This window comes from Hyperolius riggenbachi, chromosome 6 (genome assembly GCF_040937935.1).
Source record: "Hyperolius riggenbachi isolate aHypRig1 chromosome 6, aHypRig1.pri, whole genome shotgun sequence".
In the NCBI taxonomy this organism is placed as follows: Eukaryota; Metazoa; Chordata; class Amphibia; order Anura; family Hyperoliidae; genus Hyperolius; species Hyperolius riggenbachi.
In genome coordinates, this window is record NC_090651.1 from 18188829 (window position 1) to 18214095 (window position 25267).

Here is a 25267-nt window from a genome sequence, read left to right on the forward strand (position 1 = left end):
ATTACCTTTAAAGGATACCCAAAGTGACATGTGACATGATGAGATAGACATGGGTATGTACAGTGCCTAGCACACTAATAACTATGCTGTGTTCCTTTTTTACTTTTTCTGTCTGAAAGAGTTAAATATCAGGTATGTAAGTGGCTGACTCAGACAGGATGTGACTACAGTGTGACCCTCACTGATAAGAAATTCCAACTATAAAACCCTTTCCTAGCAGAAATTGCCCCTGAGAGCAAGAAAGAGATAAAAAGGGGAATTTCTTATCAGTGAGGGTCACACTGTAGTCACTTCCTGCCTGAGTCAGGACTGTGTCAGCCACTTACATACCTGATATTTAACTCTTTCAGGCAGAGAAAGAAAAAAAGGAACACAGCATAGTAATTTGTGTGCTAGGCACTGTACATACCCATGTCTATCTCATGATGTGACATGTCACTTCGGGTATCCTTTAAAGCCTATGTCCAGTCTGAATTGCGCTTCACATACATTTTACCGCATGTGTTATGCAACTGACCACAGCCTGAATGAACGTTCACCTGAACTTTTAGAAGAGTTGCTTAGTTTGGGAGGATTTTGGGCTGCAGAAGTAACCTCGTTCTGGAAGAATAAACACGAGACGTGTCCAGACCGGAATTCTTCATATTTCACAGTCTATATTGCCCTGAATTATTCAGCACTCTCAGACATGCGAGTCTAAACTCCAGACTAATTCTCATTTGTGCGAGTGGATTTAATGATCTCGCGCTTGCAGCCTGACGCATGCTAAATGGGGCCATTTTTACCCCATTCCACTTCTGAAAAATGATTTTGCCATTATTTCCTGCGGGTAATAAAGAGTCAAACATGAGAACATTGCTATGTAAGCTGTGTAAATGATGGAGGGGCTGTTTGCCTGGTGGAAACGGATGAAATACGGCAGGCAAGCATCGTTTTGTGTTGTGGACTCATCTGCGAGTTGCTTAAAGCAAACCTGTCACAATCCTGCTTCAAGGGTACCTGAGACGAATAAAAAAAAGCTTCCTCCAGCCCCCTTCAGGCTGATCGCTTCCTCGGCGACCTCCTCCAGCGACTGGATCCTCCGCTAGGGGGCCCAGTATCTTCGCAAGTCAGCGCCAGTCGGAGCAGGCACAGTCCAGCCGCGCACACTCACCTGCAGTCGGGAGCAGTCTGCATCTGCCCAGTAGTACTACGCAGGCGCAGATTTCTCCCGCTGATGGAAGCGATATGAGGCAGTGGGGTGTGATTTGAGATGATACTGGCCTGCCTAGCGAAGGATCCAAGCAGTGGAGGAGGACGGCGAGGGACCGATCAGCCTGAAGGGGGTTGGAGGAAGCCCCAAGTATGTATAAAACTTTTCTTTTCTTTTGTTTCAGGTTAACTTTAAAGTGTACCAGAGCTGAACAACATTAAACTGTTTTATACATCCCTGTGGCTTCCTCCAGCCCCCTCCGCACGGATCAGTCCCACGCCATCACCCTCTGCTGTCTGCAGCTTCAGGAACCAGGTCCCGTCACTTCAGCGTACTTCTCTTACGTCAGACTGGCTCCGACTGACGGAAGCTGCGAGTAGCGGAGGACGGCGACGTGGGAGCGATCCGAGCGGATGGGGCTGGAGGAAACCCCAGGTATGTATAACACTTTTTATGTTGTTCAGCTCTGAGTCCTTTAAAGTAGTATTATTATACTCCAATTCAATCTATGGTCTAAATACAGCATAAATTAGCAGCTAAAACCACCTGACTATTTTTCAAGGTACTGGATGGGTTTAAACTTTTGTTTTTTTTTTTACCTAATTTAGCTGTGTATTGATAAGCTTGCCTTTGTGCCCACTGACCAGCATTATGAGATTGTTTTTAAAGTGTCATTAACTGTGTGAGTGTGTGTGTGTGTGTGTGTGGGGGGGGGGGGTTACTTTCTCTCCTTTATTTGCTCAATAATTACTTACTTATCAGTCAAACTGTCCTGCAGCCCACAATTACAGTGTATATCAGTTATCTTTAATGAGGCGTAAATATGCATTGAAATGACATCAGAGCAGTCGTATAGTGTTCCATATTCATTTCTCACTGTGGTTAATACATTGGGGCATACATTTTTTAAATGTAAACCCACTTTAGAACGTTCATTGTAGATGCTGATGTTTGAAGGCATAACTAGGAGTTGCCTGCTGTCTTTTTCTAAATTAGGCAAGGGGTGCTAAAATGTGCTCCGGACCGAATACCTGAAATAGGGTGCAAACTTCAGATGGACTGGAATCCAAACAGCAACCCCATTGCCAATAATTGCTGTTGCCACCAACATGAGCTCATCAACTGATAAAACCAAACATGTCTATTTATCTGGCAGGTATGGGCAGCTCTTTGCACACTGCGATTGCTCTTTGCACTGGCTTACACAATAAGACCACCGGCATTACGGCCTCAGCTGTGCTGTTTATTCAGTGCGTATTGCTGTTTTCGTAGAATGCCGCGTCGCTCCCTCTGTTGTTTGCAGAGGAAGCTCCGAACTCTGTCGGGCTTCTGAGAAACAACACTGCGCACTTCTTTACATTTCAGCTTGTCCACCAGCATTAAAGCTTCTGCAATGCCCGTGGGATGGGGAACAATAAGACTGGCTGAGACCATTAAATCTCTTTTGTGATTTTACATTTTCCATTAGGCTGGAGTGGATTTGTTTCCGATCTGCTAAAAACGGAGTGGAGAGATGACTTTGGCGAGATAGAGCGCACATAAAAGTGTGACAAATTACAAACGACAAAGTTTGGTGCGAGGTATTATCACGGAGCAGAATGCGATACGTGTCGACCACCTGCCCTTTCTACACGTAGCGCAGAGGTGACGGAACCTTGTGCCCCACACCCCCGCAATGCTGCGCAACAATGCAACCCGGGAGCAGCTTCAAGAGCGCGTACCTGGTCTCATTACCATCGCATGGCTTATTCAATGCAAGGCAATGTGTTATGCGTACGGATACAGCATGACCTGGATAAATTAGAGCCTTCATTGGTATTTGTGAGGACTGGACAATTCCCAAGATCCAGGTAACCAGGAATCATGAAAGGGAAGGTTCAGGCAGCATGTAAAAAAAATAAAAATCCAAATCCACTTACCTGGGGCTTCCTTCAGCCCGTGGCAGCCAGGATGTGCCGTTGGCGCCGTTCCGCAGGCTCCCGGTGGTCTTCGGTGGCTCACCTGACCTGGCCAGGCCGGCTGCCAGGTCGGGCTCCTCTGCCCTCCAAAGTGCGCCTCACGGGGGCACGCTAATGTCATCGGACGTCTTCCGGGCTGTACTGCGCAGGCGCAGAACTACTGCACCTGCGCAGTACAGCCCGGAGGACGTCCGATGGCGTCAGCGCGCACCGGTGACACGCACGTTGTAGCGCAGAAGAAGCCCGACCTGGCAGCCGGCCTAGCCAGGTCAGGTGAGCCACCGAAGACCACCGGGAGCCTGCGGAGCAGCGCCAACAGCACATTCTGGCTGCCACGGGCTGGAGGAAGCCCCAGGTAAGTGGATTTGGATTTTTATTTTTTTTACATGCTGCCTGAACCTTCCATTTAAAGTGGCGCTATGGCGAACAAACAAAAATTTAAAATACATATGGATACATACATATTTTAATCCAGTGTAGCTGTAGCTTATAGTTAGCAGGGGCGGTTCTTCCATGAAGCAACGTGAATCACATGCTTCAGGGCCGCAACAATTGAAGGGTGGCAAGAGGCGGCTCTCCTCCCCAAATGTCCCTTTCCTTGCACTCCTCGTTTCCCCTCTCCCAAGATGCGTGGCACCGCTTCACTCACCTGCTCTCAGTGTTCCTCCATCCGCCAGCCCAACGTTCTGTATGCATGGCTACAGCGGTGCCTCATGTGACCTGTTACGTGCTGTTGGGTCACATGAGGCACCGCTGTAGTCAGAGAGGAAGAAGGACCTCACCTGTGGCCAGTGATCCTATCACTAATCTGCTGAGAGCCGGGGAGTGATAGGCCGCTGTGCAGCACATACCCGGCATCCCGGGGATCATATGCTGCAGGCCAGCAGGGAGGAGATGCTATGGGAGGAGGTGCAGCACATACCTGGCATCCTGGGAATCAGATGCTGCAGGACAGCAGGGAGGAGATGCTATGGGAGGAGGTGCAGCACATACACGGCATCCTGGGAATCAGATGCTGCGGGACAGCAGGAAGGAGATGCTATGGGAGGAGGTGCAGCCCATACCTGACATGCTGGGGATCAGATGCTGCGGGACAGCAGGGAGGAGATGCTATGGGAGGAGGTGCAGCCCATACCTGGCATCCTGGGAATCAGATGCTGCGGGACAGCAGGGAGGAGATGCTATGGGAGGAGGTACAGCATATACCTGACATCCTGGGGATTAGAGGCTGTGGGCTAGTAGGGAGGAGATGTTATGGGAGGAGGTGCAGCACATACCCGGCATCCTGGGAATCAAATGCTGGGGGCCAGCAGGGAGGAGATGCTATGGGAGGAGGTGCAGCACATACCCGGCATCCTGGGGATCAGATGCTGCGGGACAGCAGGGAGGAGATGCTATGGGAAGAGGTGCAGCACATACACAGCATCCTGGGAATCAGATGCTGCAGGCCAGCAGGGAGGAGATGCTATGGGAGGAGGTGCAGCACATACCCGGCATCCTGGGGATCAGATGCTGCGGGACAGCGGGGAGGAGATGCTATGGGAGGAGGTGCAGCCCATACCTGACATGCTGGGGATCAGATGCTGCGGGACAGCGGGGAGGAAATGCTGTCTTGGAAGAAGCAGAGGGAGGTAAGTGTAGTGCCAGTACCTGCAATGCACACCCCAATGTGTATTTGCTTTAGTCAGTGAAAAGTTTAGCGCCAGTCCTGTATGAGTCTACCTCCTTATGGAGGGTTCTCAACTTTTCTTTTATTTGTTTAAAAAAAAATCACCTGGAAAGGTCCATATCCCAAATTCAAACCCAACACTTGCCAGCTGCTGTGATGAGCCAGTATGGACAGGTCAGATTTTAATATTACATTTTGTATAAATACATATTAAATACAAACAGTAACTGAAATATTATCTCATCACACTATGTAAACCACGAGCTAAACAACATATTTTCAGGATTTCTTAGTTGCCTTTTAAATAAAACAAAGGTTGCAATTCAGAGTAATCCCACTCAAATCCAAAACTGTCCCCTCTGCTTCCTGCAGACTGATTCACTTTAAGCTGAACCTGCAGTGAGAGGATTATGGAAGCTGACATTGTGAAAAGTGCTGATCAGTTGGCACAAACCAGAAATCATCTCACCTAATCTGCCTGCCGGTTCTGGACCGGTGATCCTGGGAGATAGTAGTGGATAATAACATAGCATTTTATATTGATAATAAAGATGGTGGCCTCCATATCCCTTATGTTTTATATTTTCTTTCCAATTTAACTAAGCCCTAATTGAAGAAGGCACATTTTTAAAAACCATTGCATTAACCCATTAGCAACTTCAATAGAGTTATCTCATTTGAGATAAGTGCACTGCTTTTTAGTCACCTTAGTCAGCAGAACTTGTTGTGCTGTAAATTCTTGGAATGCTTTGATCTCTCTCTGCTAACAGCGGATATAGAAACTGAAAGCAGAAGTCTTCTGTTATTGTCTCACACTGCCCCCAAGTGACAAGAAGCCATAAATACAAATTACAGTAATAGTAATTAGCAGCAGGAAATGTAACAAATAAGAAATAAAAAAAGTGCTATAATAAATTGGCCTGGAGTACTTGCAAGCCTCTAAATGTATTGGCTGCTAAAGGGTTTAATCTATTGAAAAGACATCCTTGGCTGTAATTACTGGGTAATTCCCTGTGGTTTTAATCCAGGGATTTTATCTGATAGCTATCTGGATTCAGGAAGGATTTTTTGTTCTCTTTTGGGGCTAATTGGATGCCTTGTAAAGTTGTTTTCGCCTTCCTCTGGATCAACAGGGATACGTGAGGGTGCAGGGCAGGCTAGTGTTGTACTTTACTATCTGGTTGAACTGGGTGGACGTATGTATGTCTTTTTTCAACCCAAATAATCATGCAACTGATTATAAATATTTTTGCAACAAATGTTTTTGGAACCAAAAACTTGTGTCGCTGCTGTACTTGCCTGCTGCTGCTGTGCACCTATGTCAGACCTCTACAGACTTACTGTGGCCTTCTGTTTCCCTAGAAACCAGCTTCCTAGAGGCCTCACAAACAATTGCTCACTACCTACTTCCTGTAAAAGACAAGCCCTTCCTCTTCTTGTTGACACATGGACCCCTAATTAATTTTCTCCGGTCTTCTCCCTCTTAGGTCCCGTAATTTCAGCCAGTCAGCGCAAAGTGGAAGTTACGGGACCCGGTACCAAAGAGAAAGAAGACTGAGGATGGCGGTGTGGGAGCAATCCATGTGCATGGGGCTGGAGGAAGTATAAAACTTTTATATTATCTCAGCTCTGGTACATGCCACCTGCCCCTATCCTATGGATATGAGTTAATCAGCAATTTACATTCTCATGCAGTTAACACTGCACATAGTCCATGGGCCCTGAGACAAAGTCAGAGGGTGGAATAACACAAGACAGTTAATAGTGAATACATTCATTACCCCCTGGGCCCTCTATGCTCTTGGTCCCATAGCAGCTGCTATGGCTGCTATGGGTACTGCTACGCCCTTGTGGATATATCTCTTGGGGAAGAAAGTCAGAATAAAAAGTTGATTGAAAAAATGCCATGGCCCGTTTTTCAATTCACCTTTTTTCAAGTTTTTGACTAGATGATATTTTTATAACCTGTTAATAAAGTGCCTTTAAGGCACAGAATATGAAAAATTATCATCTAGGAGAAAACTCAGGTGATAAAGTTAATTGCATAGAACCATGGGGCCAAAAGCAATTCATTTTTTTTTTCTCCTGAGTTTTCTCCTAGAAGATAATTTTTCATCTTCGATTTAAAATAATTTTTCAGCACTTTGCAATTGAAAAAGTATCAAAAGGTCGGTGAAAAAGGTACTATCCAAATCATTTTGAGTATTTTCTTGCTTGCTGGTAGGGATGGTCAGAAATGCCAATTTCTGATTCCGCAGTAAATCCGCACTTCGCCATTGCCAATTCCCGAATTCGCTACCAATTTCCGCATTCCAATGCGGAATTTCCGCCGGAAATTGCGGAAATTCCGCGCGACTTGAACATCGATTTTCTCAAAAACATTAAGGTCTTTTTGAAAACTTTTTTTTGCATCTTGTTCAGAAGATTCTGTTTAATAAACCATGAAAATGTGGTGTTTCTAGGGCTTACGGAGGCTTTGCTATTAACCGCTAAAGTCTGCGGATTTTTACTTTAATGTAAAATGCAGAAAATAGGCAGATGCAGATTTTCTGCATTTTACTTTACAGTAAAAATCCGCCGACTTTAGCGGTTAATAGCAAAGCCCCCTTAAGTCCTAGAAACATCAGGGTTTATTAAACTGAATCTTGTGAACAAGATGCAAAAAAAAAGTTTTCAAAAAGAGCTTATAGTTTTCGAGAAAATCGATGTTAAATTCGGGTGAAATTTCCGCGATTTCCGGCGGAGATCCGCCTACCGCACTTGCATTACTGATTTCCGCATTCCGATGTGGAAATGCAATTTCCGATCGGAATTTCGCGGAATCCGAATGAGCATCCCTACTTGCTGGTGGCTTAAAAAGCATTTTAAGGTGAAAAGGTGAATTGCATATGGGCCATGGGCTTATATTTTTCTCCTAAGTGATATACTGTATATTCCTGTGTATAAGACTACTTTTTAACCCTTGAAAATCTTCTGAAAAGTTGGGGGTCGTCTTATACGCCGGGTGTCATTAATGCCAGGTGATACGCCCTATCCTGTTACCGCCTCTCAGATCTCCCTGATGAGGGAGCGCAATCTATTCTTCCATACCGCTCTGATAAGCAGGTAGACAAGGAGAGCTGACCAGTCTACTTAAGGAGAGCTGACCAATGCAACAAGTCAATTGACTATATACTGTTATATACTGGGTAACACATACGGTACAGCACCAGAATCTTTTCATACACAGCACCAGTACATGATTTTTTTATTTTTATTTTAATTTTGTGTGCGTTGGAAGAGGGGTAGTCTTATACGGCGAGTATATCCCAAACTCTATATTTTAACTGGAAAAGTTGGGGGTCGTCTTATATGCCGGGTGTCATTGATGCCAGGTGATACGCCCTATCCTGTTACCGCCTCTCAGATCTCCCTGATGAGGGAGCGCAATCTATTCTTCCATACCGCTCTGATAAGCAGGTAGACAAGGAGAGCTGACCAGTCTACTTAAGGAGAGCTGACCAATGCAACAAGTCAATTGACTATATACTGTTATATACTGGGTAACACATACGGTACAGCACCAGAATCTTTTCATACACAGCACCAGTACATGATTTTTTTATTTTTATTTTAATTTTGTGTGCGTTGGAAGAGGGGTAGTCTTATACGGCGAGTATATCCCAAACTCTATATTTTAACTGGAAAAGTTGGGGGGTCGTCTTATACGCCCAGCCGTCTTATACGCCGGAATATACGGTATTCAAAGGTGTCTAAAATGCCTTTTAAACTGCCAGCAAGCTAAAAATAAATTTGATTGCACTTTTTCATCTACTTTTTGATACTTTTTCCATTGCAAAGTGCTGAAAAGTATTCCAATTCGAAGATTAAAAAATGATCTCCTAGGAGGAAACTGAGAAGAAAAAAGTTAATTGCATATGGACCCTGAGCCAGTATACAATTCCCTTTTTCTCCCGCGTTTTATCCTAATTTCCTCTTCTATTTAAAATAACTTTCCAGTACTTTTCAACTAAAAAATACTGAAAAGTAGTTGAAAAAGTACTATAAAGTAGTACTTATTAGTACTAGTACTATACTATACTATTTAAGCATCAAGCAACTTTCGTACTAATGGTTACATTTTAGTAGCATGAAGCAAATCCTCAGTAAAAATGCCAAAAATCATATTAGCTTACAGTAAACCACTAACTTAAAAAAAAGTTACATACTTACATCAGTAAGGGGACACCTCTATATGCTTTAGACCAGGGGTCAGGAACCTTTTTGGCTGAGAGAGCCATGAACACCACATATTTTAAAATGTAGTACCCTGAGAGCCATACAATAGGTTTCCAACTGGGACAGTGTGCATGCGCAGCAGAGGGCTCACGTCCCTGTTGCCATGGTGATGTTTATACAGTTGATCCACCGGGCAGTGGAAGTGTCAGACACGTCTTCAGCTTCTCTTCGGTTTCAGCAACATCAGCAATTTCCCACGAGAGCCAGACAGGAGAAATACCGACTAACAGCTTGTACAATTAGCTGGCTGACTTGGGGGTTGATTCACTTTGTAGTACGAGATCCCTGCATTTTGGTCCAATGGGCTGTTTGTGAAGTGACAGGCAGCCTATTGGGCCAATCAAAGTGCGGGGATCTCATTCTACAAAGTCACTGGACCTGACAAGGTCCAGAGAGGGACAATTGAAGCATCTGTACGTTTTGGGGGTAGCGCGAGTAAGTTACTAGTGCATGTTACAGCAGTAGTTGAAAATGTTACTCGCACTGCCACACTAAGTTGCGCTGCTTGATCAGTGCAGCTTAGTGAATCAACCCCTCCTGATTTGTATGTGCGTCAGATGTAGCCATCATCTGGCTCCCGAGCCATAGGTTCCCTACCCCTGCTTTAGAGGATTCCCCTATACTCCACGACCCCTCCAATGCCAGCTGGGACCTTACTTATCTTCACAGCCATGCTCCCCAATATGAGCGCAGGTGCTAGTGGGTCCACACCTGAGAAGTAGCACGGCGCCGCACATGCATGGAGCAAAAAGCCATGCACGAGTGGTGCGCTTGTAAACAGAAGGGAGCATGGCCGCAAGCAATCTTTGATATTAATGTCAAAGATTAAGAGGGTCGCTGCACAGTAGGGGTGTAGGAGGCAAGCCTCTGGAGAATCTGAGGTAAGTATCCAACTTTCTTTTTTCTGACCCAGGAGTCAAACTCATGACCTCATGCTTCACAGGCAAAGGCAGTACCCTTGGACCATCTGAAACCGAAGTGAAAGGGATATGGAGGCTGCCATATTTATTTCCTTGCAAACAATGCCAGTTGTCAGACAGCCCTGTTGATCTTCTGGCATAAGTAGTGTCAGAGTTAAAACCCTGGAACAAGCATATGGCTAATCCAGTAAGACCAGGAATCGGAAACCAGGCATGTTACTAATTCACCAGACAAATAAGACACTAAATCTATTTTGTTGCAATGCCATCCTGTACAAAAAAGCCAAAAAAAGACACCTTATTCGAAACAAATCCTCTAAGAGCAGCAACATGGATAAATCCGTCACTAACCGACACGTCTGCCGACAAAATGGCAACTCCGCTGATCCGCCTTGAAATAAGTATAGAAAAACAGAGCGGACTTACCTGAAGAAGCCAATAACACCTCCTGTGGAAGGTTGGAATAATGGATGAATGGACATAGCAGCCGTACAGACACTGCAAGAGGAACAGAAGGAAAACAAACGTCAATATCATCATTTGTACTAACAGAGAAAATTGATGAATCAGCCAATAAGAAATCACTTCTTGTACCAACAGGCTTCAAAAAGATATTATCATTAATTTGCTTATTCATACAGAGCTGAGTAATGGGGAAACACTGATAAACACACTCAGGTATCTCTTTGTTATTTATAATAACTGAGATGATGCACATAAAAGTGGTTATCTGCTAATGTATCAAAAAAGCAAATAGGAACTCCTTACAAGGATGTCTCTATACAGAGATCTGCCCAATGTGGGCTGAGGCACCCATTAAAGGACAACTGAAGTTTTCTCCTAAGTGATATTTTCAAACTTGTCAATAAAATGCCTTTTAACAACGTAAAGGGGAACTTCAGCCTAAACAAACATACTGTCATCAAGTTACATTAGTTATGTTAATTAGAATAGATAGGTAATATAAACTCTTACCCACCCTGTTTTAAAAGAACAGGCAAATGTTTGTGATTCATGGGGACTGCCATCTTTGTCATGGGGGCAGCCATCTTTTTGGTTGAAAGGAGGTGACAAGGAGCAGGAGACACAGTTCCAACTGTCCGGTGTCCTGATAACCCCTCCCAGCTGCACACAGTAGGCTTCAAATGTCCAATTCAAAATGTAAAAAAAAAAAATTGCACCAAAACAGCAGAATGAGAACAACAACATCAGAAATCCCATCATGCTTTGCACAGCATCAGCTTCATTTTTATCTAAGCTCCACCCATCAAAGAAAAAAAAGCCTGGGCTTTTTTTCCCTAATGCTGTGCAGAGCATGATGGGATTTCCTATGTTGTTGTTCACGTTGCCTAGCAACTGGGAGAGGTGCTCAGGACACAGGACAGTTGGAACTCTGTCTCATGCTCCCTGTCACCTCTTTTCAACCAAAAAGATGGCTGCCATCATGAAATCACAAACATTTGCCTATTCTTTTAAAACTGGGTGGGTGAGAGATTATATTACCTATCTATTTTAATTAACATAACTAAAGTAACTTAATGACAGTATGTTTGTTTAAGCTGAAGTTCCTCTTTAAAGAAACACCAAGCCTTTTTAGTTCTGCTGAGTAGATTTTTAGTCCGGAGGTTCACTTTAAGGACCTTGCTAATTGAAATCTATGCCCTGTTTTGGTGGGCTCCTGGCTGGCAGGGCATAGATTTAAATTCACCGCCGCAGCTTGCATCCGCCGTTTTCGTTGCTCCCGCCGATCTCGCCGCTGAATCCCCACCCTCTCCCGTCGCAGCTCACAGAGTCATGTGAGCGGGTCAGGAGCTGATTCCATTGGCTCCTGGCCGTGTCTATCAATGTAAGAAACTCCCATTGGCTTACATTGATAGACACGGTCAGGAGCCAATGAAAGCGGCTCCTGACCGTCTCACATGACTCTGCCGTCATCGAGACGGCAGAGTAGGTGTCCTGAGGATCCCGGCGTGTGGCCTGGACAGCTGGTATATGCGGCGATTCGTTGGTATCCCGTCGTTATTGTACCAGCGATCTCTGATCCTTAAGGGGGCACCACCGGCAAGCAAACAAATACTTAAACTAGTTTTGAAAGCACTTTTCTGCCTACGTTTTGGTACTTTTTCAATTGCAAAGTGTTGAAAAGTTATTCTAAATAGAGGATGAAAAATTATCACTTAGAAGAAAACACAAGAGAAAAAGATAATTGCATATGGGCCTAGAAATCTAAAGGTGGCCACACACTTATAGATTTGTAGACGATTAGACCATCAGATAGATTCCTGGCAGATGCCTGTCAAGTCGAATCTGCCAGGAATCTATCTGATGTGTGCCACACACTAGGAACAGATTTCCAATAGATTTTAGAATGAAATCTATTGGAAATCGATCTAAATGCATTATTGGACCATTAGATTCAATGGAACTCTATGGGCCATCGATCTGCTGCCAGTAGCAGATCGCCCTAGATCTTCCATCCTGTTAGATAGATCAAATCGATCGGGATCAGCCGCAAAACGATCGATCGACTGATTTAATGGAATCGATTTCTGATAAATCGAGCAATTTAATAGAATTGATTGATTAATAGCTGAAATCAAGCAGTGTATGGGCCCCTTAAAAACAAAATAAATAGATTGATAGATAGATAGATAGATAGATAGATAGATAGATAGATAGATAGATATGAATAAACATAGGTCAGGTGAAGAAACATATACAAATATACAGTATTAGAAAGATAGATAGGTAGACAGATTGATAAATAGTATTATGAATAAGCATAGGTTGGTTGGATGAATAGATAGGTAGATAGATAGATAGATAGATAGATAGATAGATAGATAGACAGATGAATGTATGTTGGAACACAATGGCTGTGTGCCAGTGAGGATAGTGACAGGTGCTCTTCTCTCTGTTGTCATGACAGCCTGACACAGATGTCAGCGGTGGAGGATTCTGACATGTTGGGCGGTACTACAATGGCCGTCCATGGGAGCCGTGACCTTCAGCATGAGACGTAGGTGGCAGGCAGAATTTATGACACAGATATATATTTCCCATCCTAAGCAGAGACGTTATTGAACCGCTGCCCTTTTCTGCCGGCCGCCTCCATTTCCCAGATGAATTTCAAACTTACAATCCAGATCAAACTCCGACTTGAGCAAACTTGGCTTTTCAAATTTTGAGCGGGGAAGTCATTAATCACGGCTGGCGTTCCTCACTCTCCGCCGCTCAGGGTAAATATTTCTCCGCGGCTCAGCTTCAGGCTGGGAGGATTTTTCCCCCCTCGCTTTATATTTAATTGCAAAAAGGAGTTTTTTTCCCTCCGCACAAATGAAAGTGATTGGGGGAACAGAGATGTGCGGCAATAGCGTTCATTAGCGTTTAATGATGTTGCAACTTGGGTTACATCCCTTCTGGAGGACACTGTCTCTCCTGTACGCCATTATCAAAACGCATCACGTTGTGTCAGAATCCTGGCCTTTAAACAGGAAGTTTACCCGAAACATAGTAGTAAGGAAAAAATAAACCAAGGAATTGCAAAGTGAGAAGTTAAAAAAATAGAAGATAGATCCAGGGCCGGAGCTACCATAGGAAAAAATGGGCAATTGCCCCAGGACCCCAGAGCCTGTAGGGGCCCCCAAGGTGTCCCTCCCCCATCTTAGTTGTTGCTCCCCAGGGACTCTGCAGAGTCTGTTAAGTTGGGAGGTGATTGGGGGAGGGTCAGCAGCCAGCTCAGGGGCCCAGGAGGGAGATTTGGCTGCAACAAAGGGCCTCTAATGACGCTTTTTGATCGGGGGTGTCTGTTGGGGGGCCCCCAGGCTAATTTTGCCCTAGGGCCCAATTGTTACTTGAACCAGCCCTGGACAGATCGAGAAATTATTGATTTTTGCTGTGTAATTCGTTCATGTTGTTTTGTCCACCATGAGCCTGCAAGTCAGCATCTTTACTGCTGGCACACAAGGAAAAAAATAGACAACATCAACTGCCATTATCTGTAAATAAAATCACTAACAAACAATGCCCTTTCCCCCACTGTTTCTTAACTCTGTAAGTAGTATGTAACTATCAGGTTAGCTGCTCCCAGCCCCTCCTACTGAGTTTCCTGTTTGCATGATAAGTAGTAGCAGATTTGCATACGATTTGCATCTGAATTGAATGCGAAGTGTGCAGAAAGTCTATTTAGGTGCTGCTGCTGCACACATGAGCTGGTGGTCATTTCAGATGCAGCCTTAGTGGTATGCGCTGGCGTTCTCCTCAATGCCCATACGTAATTCAGGCTCTCTCCTAGGTGATATTTTCACACAGGGCCCATATGCAATTAACTTTTTCACACAAGTTTTCTCCTAGGAGATAATTTTTCATCTTTGATTTAAAATAACTGTCCAGCACTTTTCAACTAAAAAAGTACCAAAAAGTAACTGAAAGAGTACTATCAAAATTATTTTGAGCATTTTCTTGCTTTCTAATGGCTTAAAATGTATTTTATTAACAAATTTAAAAATATCACCCAGAAGAAAACTCAGGTGAAAAAGTGAATTGCATATGGGCCCTTGACCCATATGCTGTCAACTTTTTCTCCTGAGTTTTCTACAAAATGCCTGTTTAAGCCTCCAGAAAGCAAGAAAATACGTAAAATAATTTTGATAGTACTTTTTATCCAACTTATGGGTACTTTTTAAATTGTAGGAGGTAACTCGGGGGAAAATGATTGCATCTGGGCCAATGTGATAGGCTAAAAGGTTATTTATATATACACAGAGGGATATGCTGCTTGCTTGGCAGCTGGAAACAGCTGTTATTTCCCACACTGCAACGAGGTTCACAGACAGGAAACTGTCAGGACCATGGTCATGACATCACACTGTGGGAGGGGTTTCACCTCAATATCAGCCATGCAGACATTCCTGGTGATCTATTCAAGGAAAGGTAAAAATGATTGGGATAAAGTTCAAACCTGGATTAAAGTTTCTCTTTAAAGGGAACCTTAACTCTAGAAAAGAATGAGTTTCACTTACCTGGGGCATCTACCAGCCCCCTGCAGCCATCCTGCAGGGACGGATCTAGGTGGGGGGGGGGGGGACAGGTGGGTCTCTTGCCCCAGGCACAGTTTGTTGAATTCTTAAAAAGAATGGCAGTTTAGGCGCCAACACCTGACCTTGCCTCAGGCGCAACTTGGTCTAGATCCGTCCCTGCCATCCTGTGCCCTCGCAGTCACTCCTGGATCCTCCGGTCCTCCTCCGCCAGCTAGTTTCATTTTTGCAGATTTGGAGTCGGCCGGCCGCCATGCGTGCTGGTGCAGGAAGCTAGAAGCTAACATGAAGCTGACATTAACACGTGCATTTTTACGCTTTACTGGTGCAAAACTGTACTTGTTAATGTCCGTGACAGCTTCCAGCACCAGCAGGAAAGGTACGCATGGCAGCCTGATGACTCCGATTTGGCAAAGACGAAACTAGCTAGTTAAGGTTCCCTTTAACTGCTCCTCAAAAATGAATAAATGGTGGGCCACTACAGGGGCCTGCTAAAGTTGCAGGTTAACTAAGTCCAGGCTGAGAATGCCCACAGATATCACACGTGGTTTTGGTGTGGTGACAGGGAATCTGTGGGTGATGGCTATCTATAAAGTTCCCCCACACTGCAGCAAATAATTGTGAAAAGCTTTGTATGTGCACTCGACCATCATCAGTAAAAAACCCTGGGCGATGATACGATGAACAAACGACGTCTAACGGGGGTAAGGAGGTGTGTGTGATCCTGGTAGTTGCCCCTCATGTCCCAGTTTGTTTGCTTCATGGCAAGGCCAAGGCACACTTTTGATGAATAACCAGCTAGCTGTTCAAGCTGTACTATGATCTGTTTTTTATGTTTAATGTTTGAAGGTGTATAGCGATTCAAGAGGACCTGTGGCATACGCTTGCTTTAGGCTACACTTGAATATTGAGCGCTTTGTGAATTGGATTGTATGAGTATGGGACTATAGGGTGGTCTTATCCGTAGCGCTCCACCACCCTATGGGATCGAATCACAAAACTTTTCTCATGAGTTATCTCTCCTTAATTGTTTTTCACCTAATATTTTAAAACCCCTTTAAGCACCTTACAAGCAAAAATGACTAAAACTTAAAGCAAAAAAATAACAGGAAAGTCAATTAATAAAAAAAACAAAAAAACTTTTTTGAGTGATTTTGATTGCTTGGAAAGTGCTAAAAAATGATATTATGAATAATGTGAAAAATAAGTAAGGGGAGATAAATCGTGAGATAAGTTGAGAATCAATCACAAAGGACATTATAGGATAACATAAGATTTAAGCACGAATTACACTAGTACAATTCATGATGATACGATGAACAAATGACGTCTAACGGTAACAGCGCACGTTTGAATTCAATGAATTTTGCAGAATTATGAATTTGCCAGAAACTTCGCACTGCGATTCCGCATTGTAATTGCAAATTTTGATGCAAAATGATCATAATGCCAAATTGGAGCTCAACACTAATCAATTGTCTATATTTCTGGCTTTTTTGCCCTTTATCAAATGTATCTTGGCTATTCCATACATAGGTAATCCCAGTAATCCCGGTATGAAGATTTAGATTCCAATACTGCTTCTATACGCTTCCCACCAGAATATAACGAAGGTATGCAGGTATCGGCTCTCTGTAGCTGCCCCTCCTTTGACTATTTATTGTATGTGATAGAGAACTAAGGGAAGGTAACACCATCATCTGGCTCACTAATGGTTACAGAAATTGGACAGAAGTAGAGAATGTGGTGGGGTTGTCTTCTGACTCAACCTATCATTCATCCTCGCAGCACCGGTGCCAACATGAGAAATCTCTTCTTGGTGGAGCCGGTCTTTAGGTTCTCGATGTATAGGAGTGAACATATGGCACACAATACTTCATCATGCTGCTTTGTTGCGGAGGGATTTCCCAGAGGATGCCAACATATTAACACAAAAAATTGTTTACTCGTCATTAGAATGGAAAGAGAGAGCGGGTGAAACCATTTCAAGTGGGTTGATTTTCCCCCGAGGAGACATCAGTCAACCTCAATCCAATATTCAGTAATGCTGGAGGCCGGACTCAGGCAGAGGTCCAACTGCTAAAAACCACATGGAGAACCCTTATTGTGGAAACAGGTTGACGTTAGACCTCAATCGCCAACCCCACTCTTCTGTCATCATCACACCCCCACTCAGTGTCAGTAGGATTGTCTCTGCTGTAAAGACATGGCAAATGTGCGCATCATGGGCCCAGGAATGCCAAGAGTCACTAAATAATGAAATCTCTGAAAGATTCCATGTCCTCTGTCCTTCGAACACCCCCCCCCCCCCCCCCCCTTTATCATTGGAGTTGTTTAACCAGTTGGTTAGATATTCCCTCGAGAGTCCTCATGAAGGCTTCATCAGTTCTCGTGTCTCTGAGTACTTCTGAGGACGAGCGGGTCTGTACTGCACTCGCACATGCGCAGTACGGAGCCGCCGTCTTCAGAAACCTTCTAGGAAGTGTGTACTTTGAAGCCTTCACAACAGAATTTCAACAGGTGACACAGCGGTGGAGTCTTCTCTCTCCTTAGGTAAGTATCTAACTTTTTTCAGGTCTTTTCACATTTGCTTTAAGGTAGAATAATACACTTGAGTTGGTTCATGATTACTAACGTGCTGACACAGTGTGAGTACTCTCCTCTTCCGAGCGCTAATCAAATGGCGCAACTTAATCATACACCTTCGGCACTCTACGTGCGCCGGTGGCAGTGTAGCGTGCGTTTCTAAGCAACGTCCGATACTTTAAATAGCCGTGTGGTAGTGATGTATCACTATCACAATGCTTCACCAGTGCGGCCTCTACTACGAGTGATACGTCACCAGCGTGGCTACTACTACGTAAATTAACGTAAATTAACACTATTGCAGTAGTGATACGTCACCCCTGCATAGCTATTTAAAGTATCAGCCGTTGCTTAGGAACACACGCTACACTGCCATTAGCACACGTAGCATGCTGGAGGTGTATCTTTAAAGTGAACCTCCAGACTAAAAATCTACTCAGCAGAACTGAAAAGGCTTGGTGTTTCTTTAACAGTTTCACAGCCTCAGAACTTTGTTTTTCTTACCAAAGCATAATTTTTAGCTAAGCTCCACCCATCAAAAAAAAAAAAAAAAAAGCCCAGGCATTTTTTTCCCTGATGCTGTGCAGAGCATGATGGGATTTCCTATGTTGTTGTTCACGTTGCCTAGCAGCTGGTAGGGGTGATCAGGACACAGGACCGTTGGAACTGTGTCCCATGCTCCCTGTCACCTCCTTTCAACCAAAAAGATGGCTGCCCTCATGACATCAAACATTTGCCTGTTCTTTTAAAACAGGGTGGGTAAGAGATTATATTACCTATCTATTTTAATTAACATAACTAATGTAACTCAATGAAGGTATGTTATTTAGGCTGGAGTTTCTCTTTAAGTTGCGATATTTGATTAGCGTGTGGAAGAGGAGAGTACTCGCGCTGTGTCAGCAAGTTAGTAATCATGAATCAAAACCGTTGTCTTGAATAAACCACTATGGTGGCCACTAACGATCAAATCTTTTTCATCCAATCTTACCATTTCTATGTAATATAGGGGAACTGCCTAAATTATCCATTCAATATACTGTATTCACTTAATTTACCCTTATACTACATAGATTCAGTAAAACTGGATGAAAAGGATTGGATCGTTGGTGGCCACCTTTAGCCCTTCACAGCTGCATGCCATGTAAAGCCGACTTGCATCACATGATGTCACCTTGGACCCAGAATTCTTCCTTGTGACGTATGGGGGAACCCCATCTGGCTGATCACAAGGCGTCCACTTGATTGGATGACTGGGAGAAGGAGATCATTTCCTAGCCTAGGATAAGCACTGCACATCTCTTCTCTCTGAGAATGGAATGATGGACGTTGGGATCTCCCTTTAACGAGTAACGATCCGGCTTCGCCTATCGCTGACGCTCTACCAAATTAATCTTTCAGATGAAGGCAGAACATGAAGCTATAAAATAAAACCATTAGACATCTCTGACAAGCAGGACATGAGTTTCCTGACGTACGCCTTAAATTGTATCACGCATACATGTGTGTCGCTCGCCCTTAGATCAGCATACAGTATGTGGGCTGAATGTAAAGCGATCCTGATCACCGCCTGCAGACTCTCTATGGCGTGGAGCCTGGCGAATGCGCACGTGCTGATGTGCTGTGCGGATATTATACAAGAAAGCTGCGCTCTGCCGCGCTGTCAGCTGACATGACGGCAGCAAACGCCAAGCTACCTACAAATTTATCACTGCAGCTTACAAAATTATATTACGCCCAGGAGGATGCCTGCTTAAAGGACAACTGAAGTGAGAGGTATGTGGAGGCTGCCATATTTATTTCCTTTTAAGCTATACCAGTTATCTGGCTGTCCTGCCAATCCTCTGCCTCAAATTCTTTTAGCCCTAGCCCCTGAACAAGAATGCAGCAGATCAGGTGTTTCTGACATTATTGTCAGATCTGACAAGATTATCTGCATGCTTGTTTCTGGCGTGATTCAGACACTACTGCTGCCAAATAGATCAGCAGGGCTGCCCGGCAACTAGTATTGTTTAAAAGGTAATAAATATGGCAGCCTCTATATCCCTCTCACTTCAGTTGTCCTTTAAGGACTTAAAGTAGGGGTGCTCATTAAATTTCCACATTTCCCATAGAAATCAGTGTTCTGTGGAAATACCGCATTACCACAACTTGGTAATTTCAGACCAATCACAGAACTTGGAAGCGTTGGACCAGTCAGAGAATGCAAAAAATGACCAAAAAAAGACTCCTCATAAATCAGAAACAGAAATCGGAAATCCATGGAATCAGAAATTGGCATTGGTGGAAATTCCTGATTTAAAGGAAGAGTCTACCCAACACTGATACGTTAGCTATGGGCGTGCTCTGCAACCCAAAACAACCTCCATTTATATTACAGTCCTAGGAGCTTCAGGAGAAGTCTCACTGCTCCCACTGCAATCTTTTAGACGTGAACAACAATCACCATGCATCTGGAAAGGTGACCAGCTTGTAATGTTGATGGGAAGTGGGTGGAGTCAGGAAATGTTGTGTGCAAAGACTATACTTATAGCACATCCAAGAGAAACAAGTGACTGATAAATGTGGGAACCCAATACTGTTGAACCGATTTATCAAAATTATTACAGGATATGCGTTGAAGCGCACCAAAAGTGACATGTGACATGTTGCGATAAACAAAGGTACATAATACGGTACTAGTAGTCCTAGTAAGATATTCTCTGAAGTCCCTTTCTGTTTTCCAGTACAGAAGCAAGTAAAAAAACAAAAAACAAAACTTGAGTTGTTATGTATGTAAAAAGTGCTTGTTGACAGTTTGTCTATTCAATTCAGTCTGTTTTCCTGAAAAGTAAATAGTAGCTAAAAGGCTTTTATCTGTCAGGGAAAGGGGAGATAACAGATTTGACAACAGGAAGGTTCAAAGGGTCATTAATTCTGTATCTTTTTCAGCATAAAAGGCAGAGTGTGGATTCTACACTACACCTATGATGCAGCGTTAAAAATTAAGTCAATAAACTGAAAGAAAAAAAAATATGAAACTATTTCCATGTTACTATTGTTTGATTTATCATCTGTACTACACATACTGTAGAATTACAGTATCTAATTTATTTCTTTTCACTTCAAGTTCAATTTAAATTAATTGAATGACAACAAATGTCTCTGGAATCGGATATGGTATGTTACATGTAACCACACGTCTACTATTATTATTAGTTTCCCTTCACTTCTTGTGCATGCAACCTCCGTGAAGCTTGTCCACTTTAGTATGAAAACTGGTAGTCCCAGACGTAGAAAATTAGGCACCACCATAAAAATAGTTGGGGACTCTAACTTTTTACAAAAAAAGTTAGGATTTCCCTACTTCCTGTCTAAACAGGAAGTGATGTAAATTCTTACAGATGGGGACACAGGACTAAAAAAATAAATTAAAAAAAGGTTTTATCCCCATCATCCCTCTATCCAAAGTATATCTATACATGTTTTTCATTTATTTTTTCTGGAAATAAACTTTAAATATAAATACCTTGTGGAAGTTACCATGGAAGACAGAAGCGCTATATTTGTCTCAATTTGCCTAATTTGGTGATTTTTCTTTGCTAGAGAAGGTTAATGTGGTGCTAATAATTCTGGCTTGCATGGAAATTCAATGCAAACTGTATGCAGCCTGGCAATGGGCCAGTTAACAACCACAAAACATTTGTAAAAACACGTTTCTCCTGTAGGGCCTCAAGCACATAAGCTTGTCTCAGATCGGGTCATAGTTGCGGTTTGTTATGTGTTAGAGGGGAAAAAGTTATGCGATCATAAATGCCAGAGTAAACAGGTGGCTTTCAGTTTTGATTCAACGCCTCCAGGGTTGAAGCTGTCTTGATTGGGTGTGGCAGGGTGTTCCAAAGGCTCTGGGCAGCATGACAGAAGGCTCTGACTTTGAAAGTAATGACTCTGGGGGTGGTCAAGTTAATAGATCCTGTTGAATTGAGGGTGTGGGAAGTGTGACGCAGCTGTAACAAATCCTTCAGGTATCCGGGGCCTAGATCGTGTAGAGATTTGAATGTTAGCATTCTATATATAAAATATTAGCATTTTATGGATAGCCAGTGTCCAATATATTACTGATATGTGGCAATGGCGGGGTCGGCTTGTTAAAGGGGTTATGTGGGATTCTAAAAATTAAACAAGCTGACACTTACCTGGGGCTTCTATCGGCCCCCTGCAGCTGTAATGTCCCGCGCAGTCCTCCTCCGATCACTTGTTCCCTGCCGCCAGTCCCGGTTTAATAGACGAATAATGCTCGTGCCCGCTCGCGTCATCGGGAGCTTACTGCGCAGGCACAGTATGAAATTTTCCTGTACTGCGCCTGCGCAGTAACCTCCCGATGACGCGCACTGGATTGAGCATGCGCACGGCAACCATAGTGTAATCACTTGCGTGATTACATTGTGAGCGGCGGAGGGGAAGGGAGCATCGGAGGAGGGCAGCGTGGGACATTACCACTGCAGGGGGCCCGATAGAAGCCCCAGGTAAGTAAGTGTCAGCTTGTTTGATTTTTAGGATGCAAAATAACTCCTTTAACAGTCACTTGTCACATCTACCAACACTGGAATTAAACTCTTCTGATCGAGTAGACAAAGGTACATAAGAAGGCAATATGTCCAAAGCAATACACGCCATAAAAACTTGCAGGGAAAACTTGTACAAGCCAATAAATTCCCGTAATCTGGAGATGGAACACCCCTTTAAGTGTTTTCCTGCTGGCTTGATAAACAAAATGTTTTAGGTCTGATCTCAGCTAATATCTTTCAGCATTTTTCTTAATTCTGCCGCCTTCAGGTTGGCAACAAGTTGTAAAAATCCCAACGCCTCCGATAGTTTAAAAGTACGGCTTTAGCAAACGTGCAAATATGATTATTTATTCTTTTCCGCAAACTCATCGGAATGAGATTTATGATGTTCCGCCGTGTGTGATGTACCAAGTTTTAACAGAGGATAATGAGTTTATATATGTTAATGCGTTCCTCCAGCGCTACCTTTCTGACTTATAGAAGAATTGATAAAAACTGATGTTGCAGAAGTACTGCCGCTACCAATAACATTTCCTGCGGTTTCGGCAGATGGAAAAGTTATCTTTTTCCTTTCTTTCTCTACCTTTGGTGAATGTTTACTTTTTATTTGTAACCTACAAGTTTTCATGATAAACAGGTGCATCAAATTCTGGAAATTCGCCTGTTGTGAACATTTGCCGATGTAGGCAGCATTTTTCTTATGTACATTTTGAAAAGGTCTAAAGTGAACCCAAGGTAATAATAAACAGATGAGATAAACAATTACAATGATCCTCCTACTACTAAAAACACCCCAAAATGACTTTTTTTTAAAAAAAGTACCCCAGGGTTTTATTTCATATTGAAACCTTTACAAAGTAGGTTGTATGTTTTACTGTCTCTAATCAGTAGCAGCCTATTAAGTGTCCCAGAGTTAGAAAAATGACAATTGTTCATGTATGTTATCTCTCCCTGCCCTCAGAAGTTGTATTCTGCCAGGAAGACTTTTATGGCTGTGATTTGCTTAACAGTGATGTTTACTATATTGCCAACAAGGGACCGACAAGACAGAAGCGGTCACTTCCATGCCTAGAAATTAACTCTTCCAGGCAGCAAAATAAAACAAGTAAAACAGTCTGGATATTAATATGTTTTGCACTGTACAGACACAGTGCAATATAGCCTAGGAGAAGACTCAGGAGAAAAAGAGAATTGCATATGGGTCCATGTCATTTTTGAGCAAATCGAAAAAAATGTTTTTTAAATGCAGTTAAATGACAGATTTATTTAAATATACCGTATCTCCAAAAACAGCATTGCATTTCCTGCCAGGGTTTCTTTTTGGTCAGTATGGTGATTATAGGGTGTATAGGGCTTTGCTATTCATTGCTGGTATTCATCAGTATTCGTCAATGCAAATTTGCTTCAAAATCTGCACAAATGTGAAAGGCAAATTTTAAATATATGCCTCAATATAGCAAAAAAAAAAGTTTGGTAAGTAAAAAATGGGCCAATTTGCTGCTAAATCCAGTTTAAGAATTGTGCCAGCTCATCCCTGGTAGCAATAATATGTGTCCCCCACACAGGGCCGGTTCTTACATTTGTGCTGCCTTATTCCTCCCCCCCCCCCCCCCCAATATTTCAAACAACAAACGATTAGACCTGCACCATTCTAGATCAATTCTGTACTGACTATAAAACCACTGACACTGGGCTAGAGGATAGGCAGGGTGAGTTTAGAAGGATACCGTCAGGGAAAAGCAAAAATATAAACTCTAACCAAATTATAATATCAGTAACATCATGTGCCAAGAAATGAAAGTGTTATGCCTGGTACACACCATGTAATTCCCTGTCAAATAAACAGGTCGAATCGACTATTTCCGACTGGTTCAATCTGATTCCTAATAGTTTTTTCTGATTGATTATGTATAGAAGTGTTCAGAAAATTGATCAGGGAAAAAAAAATCAGATTCGACCCATCTATTTGACAGGAAGTTGCATGGTGTGTACCAGGAACAAGAACAACTGTAGGCCTGAAGAAGAGCTATTCAAAGAGTTTGTGGCCTCTTTATCCCTTATTATCCAGGAGAAAGTAAGCAATGAGTAGCTGACATGATAGATTCTGTGATTTATAGCCTTGGTTTATTAACCCTTACAGTCAATAGAACACAGAGTAGGCAAGTTCCCGTAAAACTAGTTTTACATATAAACATGGTAATCTCATCAGGCTACGTGTCCGTTTCCCGGTCACTGTAATGCTTACACAGAAGGCTGATGATGGCTTCATGTTACGTCGTTTCACTGGGCAGCTTTTCCCTCAGAAATGTCTTCTGCTCGGGCGGGGCCGAAGAGTTGCCAGATATTTAAAAAAATATGCTGTGTGGCATTATAAGACGGAGGGCTTCTCACACTTTAGCATACGCAGTCATACACGCCACTGCTTTTCCCATGAGTCATCGCGTATTTTTAAGATGTATTGATGTATATTTTAAATGTGCAGTTAAGGCAGGTTATACATGTGACAATAATGCAAGGCTCAGGAGTTTGTATCATGTGGACATCTGTGCTGACAACGATTCCTCCGCATGTCTTCTCCCTCATCCCCTGGGCTCTTCGCTTTTTGTATTTTGGGCCGGTTCATATTAGTGCAGTTAAAGAGGCCCTCTGACCACCCGTATATAACGCTAAGAGCCCAAGTAGTTTTTATTTCTAAAGACTAATACATTGCGTACATTTTCCCAGCCGGTCCAGAAAAATGCACAAAGTTTGGACTGTCCACTCTGCTTACCGCAAATGGGGCAAAAGGATCAGTTTTTTTACCAAGTGGAAACCGATCCTTTTTTAAAGGGACACTGTAGGGGGGTCGGGGGAAAATGAGTTGAACTTACCCGGGGCTTCTAACGGTCCCCCGCAGACATCCTGTGTTGGCGCAGCCACTCACCGATGCTCCGGCCCCGCCTCCGGTTCACTTCTGGAATTTCAGACTTTAAAGTCTGAAACCCACTGCGCCTGCGTTGCCGTGTCCTCGATCCCGCTGATGTCACCAAGAGCGCACAGCCCAGGCCCAGTATGGTCTGTGTCTGCGCAGTACACTCCTGGTGA

The 25267-nt window shown here is 43.3% G+C and overlaps 1 protein-coding gene across 14 annotated transcripts in view; it reads right to left on the reverse strand.

The window, feature by feature from the left end:
• Positions 1-25267, reverse strand: part of CAMTA1 (calmodulin binding transcription activator 1) — a 1857772-nt gene that overhangs the window by 728725 nt on the left and 1103780 nt on the right. For all 14 annotated transcript variants that reach the window (XR_011021914.1, XM_068238930.1, XM_068238931.1 and 11 more), the window contains one exon: positions 10444-10515. Coding sequence is in view for 13 of the 14 variants with exons in the window: in XM_068238930.1 (XP_068095031.1) it covers positions 10444-10515 (72 nt within the window). In the remaining variant the exon portion in view is untranslated. The remainder of the gene's footprint in view (positions 1-10443; positions 10516-25267) is intronic.